The 4,396-nt window shown below is 40.3% G+C and overlaps 1 protein-coding gene across 1 annotated transcript; it reads left to right on the plus strand.

Annotated features, from left to right (window-relative positions):
* Positions 1–3,164: 3,164 nt before the first annotated feature.
* Positions 3,165–3,935, plus strand: LOC127094884 (uncharacterized). The gene has a single exon (XM_051033649.1). The coding sequence runs from the start codon at positions 3,165–3,167 to the stop codon at positions 3,933–3,935; it is 771 nt and encodes a 256-aa protein (XP_050889606.1).
* The last annotated feature ends 461 nt before the right edge of the window (positions 3,936–4,396 follow it).

Here is a 4,396-nt window from a genome sequence, read left to right on the forward strand (position 1 = left end):
ATCATGGTTATGCAAACCACATATGACATTAAATCTACAGTTATTATTTGCCAACATATAACCATGCACCATAAATGGACACTCACATTTTCTTAAACCGATGTTGTTGTAAGACCCCAATTTTGACCATAAGATCCCTCATGTTATCTCATCATTTGCATTGACTTTGGGATCACACCTTGGTATCCTCCTTACCCCTTATTCATTGGGTTTGCATTTGGAGAGATCACCAAACATATTTGATTGTATCATACTTTGTTTTTATTTGTGCATATTACTAACCACTAATTATACTTCACTAATTTTATCTATCATTAACCATTATTATCGTGATATTGTCATTTTTTATCTTGTAATTTACTTTTATGTTATTACCTTGTAATTTACATTTAAGTTCTCATTATCATCATCATTGTACAAACTCATCATGCATGTTTTATTTACTTGTTATTTATTTTATTGTCATCATACATTAAAAATAACAATAACATGACAAAATGATAAGACCAAAAATATTCACTCCACTCTTAATCATCTTGGACTTAAAGGATTTCATCTTAGGACCTTTGCTTGGAGGCCATCCTTTACTCTTTTTTGATACTTTGTAAACGTTGGATTTTCATCCGTAACTTACATAAATATTGTAAGAATGACATCATGGCACCACCTTAGGGGGACATGTTTGTAAGACCATTATCCTTTGTTTAGCTTAGGTCACTTTTGCACACAAAAGGCTTTCTCTTGGGCTACCTTACAATGAGACCCTTTGTTTTCTTGTTGGTTACTTTGCATTTATGTTGCATAAGCCAAATTTCATAATCAAATAAAACAAACCCTTGATTCAACGTCAAGTGGAATTTTCATAATCAAATTCAAAACACTTAACAACTACGATTGTTATTGTGCCCCACGAGCCTTAATTGGTGGAGAATGAGTAAGAATGGAGCATTTCTATCCTTACTCTGATTATTTTGGACGCAAGATGCTTGGCTTGTTGTTTAGAATGATCACCTCCGCCCATAGACTTTAGTGCAATATAATCAAAAACTTTCATTTCACAAAACCCTTATTCAAGGTAAAAATAATGCAACCCATCAAACTCATTTTTGTGTCTCAGGGCATCACCCCGAAAACCCTTTTCTCAAAGGTAAAATTAACCAACACACAAATATTTTCTACTCCAAACTACGGAACTCTGATTCCTCATCCCCGAATGAGTGATACATAAGCACAAGGGCCACAATCCTTGGGGAGCACTATATTAACAAAAACACCCCCTCTTTCACACATATTCTTTTGAAAATAAAACAATGATAGATAAATCCCATGTATGTAAAACAACCCAAATGGTTCCCAGGGAGTACCATGGACATAAGGGGTGCTAATACCTTCCCCTTGCGTAACCGACTTCCGAACCCAAATCTCGATTGCGAGACCGATTCCTTATTCTCTTTTAGCGCTTCCCGTGCGCGTCTTTTTTTCTGAGGGTTTTATCGACTAGTTCTCGTCGCCTCTCCGATAGAGGCATCCAAATAAAATTCGGTGACGAATCTTCTGATTTTGCCTCTCTTTGGCATATCTTTAGTTCCGGTTTCGTTATCGTGAAATCCCGGTAGTGACAGCTGGCGACTCTGCTGGGGACACCAAAATTCCCTAAGCAAGTCTAGCCTAGTTTGGGTTGTTTCTCTTTTACGTACGTGGAGATTTATCTACTATCTATATTTTTCTGTATATATTGCTTTTGTTGCTAACCTGTAGATATTTCTTTGTTTGCTTGTTGGTCTGAAACTTTGGCCTTATGACGAAGATTTTTTGGAAGCAATAATGATTGCAAAGAAAAACCTTGTGTGAAAGACTCTCCACCCGAGTCTGAGAGTTTTGCTTGAGATAGGAGAGGTTGAGTAGTATTGGCCCGCGAGGTGCCTTCCTCGTTAGGGTCGTACGAGAACCTCACTTAGTGGTAGATTCTCTAAAGGGGATTGATGACCTTCGTGCTTTCGGCGTAAGCGTCTTTTCTTTTATTAGAATCAATGACCCTAAGACCCCTTTTAGAACCTTTAAAACTATGGCTAGCCTAGACCGATGGTCACGTAGTATAGGCCACCGAGGTGCCTTCCTTGTAAGGGTCGATATGAAGATCTCACTTAGAGTAGATGACTTTGATGGAGCAGTCGCCTGACAAGTAAATTGACATAAGCGGCTGACAGTCAAGGAAGTCCATGACTCTAGGGGCAGTGTCTTACACCCAATTTTCCAAAAGCCCTAGATCACACAAAGCGAGAACCTTGGTTTACTAAGCAGTCATTATTAACTCCATGCTTCGTCACGATGGTCCAAAACCATGAACCCATGCCTAAAATCATGTGGAAATAATAAACCAATCATTCATTCATACATTCATTCATAATCAAAATAGTAAGCAAAGCTCTTAAAATTTCTGCTTGTTCGAACGCAGAATTACAAGACTATTTTCCGACACAATCATGGATACTTCAGCAAGGAAAAGCACCTCTACTTTCCGCTTCAAGAGTCCCGACATCAGTTCCTTAAAGGTCCTCTGCTCAAAGGTCGTAGCTCTCAAGGACAACAAGTTTAGAGCCAATTTTGGGAACATCATAGATCTTCTAACCGAGAAGGTTGATTATGGTGCTATCACTACAATGTCACAATACTATGACGTCCCTTTAAGATGCTTCACTTTCCCCGACTTCCAAATCTCTCCAACCTTGGAAGACCTCAAGAGACTCCTCAATCGATCGATCAAAGAATACAACCTTTTCCCGAAGTTGGAAGAAGGCTTCTGTTTGACTGAGCTCACAGTCACCTTGGGTATCAACGCCAACAAGCTAGTGGACAATTGAGGCGTTAAAGGATCTATCAAAGGTTTGATCCAAAAGTTCCTAGAAGTCCATGCTTTGGAAATCATTAAAAAAGGAAGACCCGACTTTTGTAGTGCAACCTTGGCACTTTTAATTCATGGAATCGTCCTCTTCCCAAATGTGGACAAGTTCGTGGATTAGTTAGCAGTTGAAGTATTTTTAACAAAGAATTCGGTGCCCTTTTTACTTGCTGATTTCTACCATACCTTCCATACAAGGCATGAGAAGAAGGGAGGTATTTTCCTCTGTTGCGCTCCTATGCTACATCTTTGGATGAGGGCCTGCATGCCTCAAAGTGGACCTTTTGCTGAAAACAAACTGACATGGCCGCAAAGGTTCGTATCTCTCTCCGCCAACTCAATTCTATGGTACAAGAGGGAATGGGATACAAAGGACATCATTGCAAGATGTGGAGAGTTCTCTAACGTACCCTTAATAGGAACACAATGTTGCATCAACTATAACCCTGCTATACTTAAGAGGCAACTAGGGTACGCCATGACGAGTCCTCCCGAGGAAAGAGATTTCATTCCATTTGTCATCAATATCGTGGATCCCCTTGATTCAAATGTGAAAAGAGTGCGAAAAGCTTGGACAAGCATAGTCCGTATTGACCAAGAATGGGGTAAGAAAAACATCCTAGCCAAGGAACCCTACTATGTGTGGGTAAAAGAGATGGCTAGGGTTGTTAAGATGTCGTTTCTTTTTTATCCTTATTCATTCTCGTTGATGCCCGAGCCCGAGCCTATCCTGCAAGAGGACATGGACAAACTTACCAGCCAAATCAAAGAGCTCGAGTTGGAAAACACTCAATTACGAGTCCAACTCAATCATGCCAAGGAACGTAACCACGTCTTGGAGGATAAGGGTAAGAAAGTCTATGAAAAATTTGAAGATAGCAAGAAGAGGCTCCTATTAGCCGAGAGACAAAGAGTTTGGGTTGGTGTAGCTCTACAAGAAGCTAATTCTGAGCTAGACTTCCGCAACGAAGAGTTGGATCGAGCGTCCCGAATCATCAAGGACCTTGAAATACTATTGAGAGGTCTAATGCCATGAAGAAAGAAGCGAGGGAAGATTACGAGGCCCAGATTATCGAACTAAGGACCATTCTGAAAGAGTATAAGGACTTTCTAGCCAAGGAGCAACTAGAGAAAGAAAAGATTCACCGAAGCTTCATGCATGAGTAGTTCAACCTTGGACGAGCTTGTGAGCAAATCAAGAACTTAAAGAGGGGAACCTATGACCAAGCCTATGTAGAGTTGCAAAACAACTGCATACATTGGGAGGAGCGTTGCCATGGATTCAAAGCTGCCATTGCTCAAAGGGATGAAATCATCCATAACCTCCAAGCCCTTTACGAAGAATGGAGGGACAAGTACACCAACATGATGGTATTAACTAACTATGCCCTTCAAGACTTTCCTGATAAGTTAAAGGAGGCGGACCTGATCATGTGTCCAGATAATACCCACAAAGAGGTCTACCACTTCGTCAAGTTCTGCACAAGAACGATGGCC

The sequence above is a fragment of the Lathyrus oleraceus genome, chromosome 6, assembly GCF_024323335.1.
Source record: "Lathyrus oleraceus cultivar Zhongwan6 chromosome 6, CAAS_Psat_ZW6_1.0, whole genome shotgun sequence".
Lineage (NCBI taxonomy): Eukaryota > Viridiplantae > Streptophyta > Magnoliopsida > Fabales > Fabaceae > Lathyrus > Lathyrus oleraceus.

Coding starts and splice junctions, on each gene's coding strand:
- LOC127094884 (XM_051033649.1), top strand. CDS start 3,165: ATGCCTCAAAGTGGACCTTTTGCTGAAAACAAACTGACATGGCCGCAA.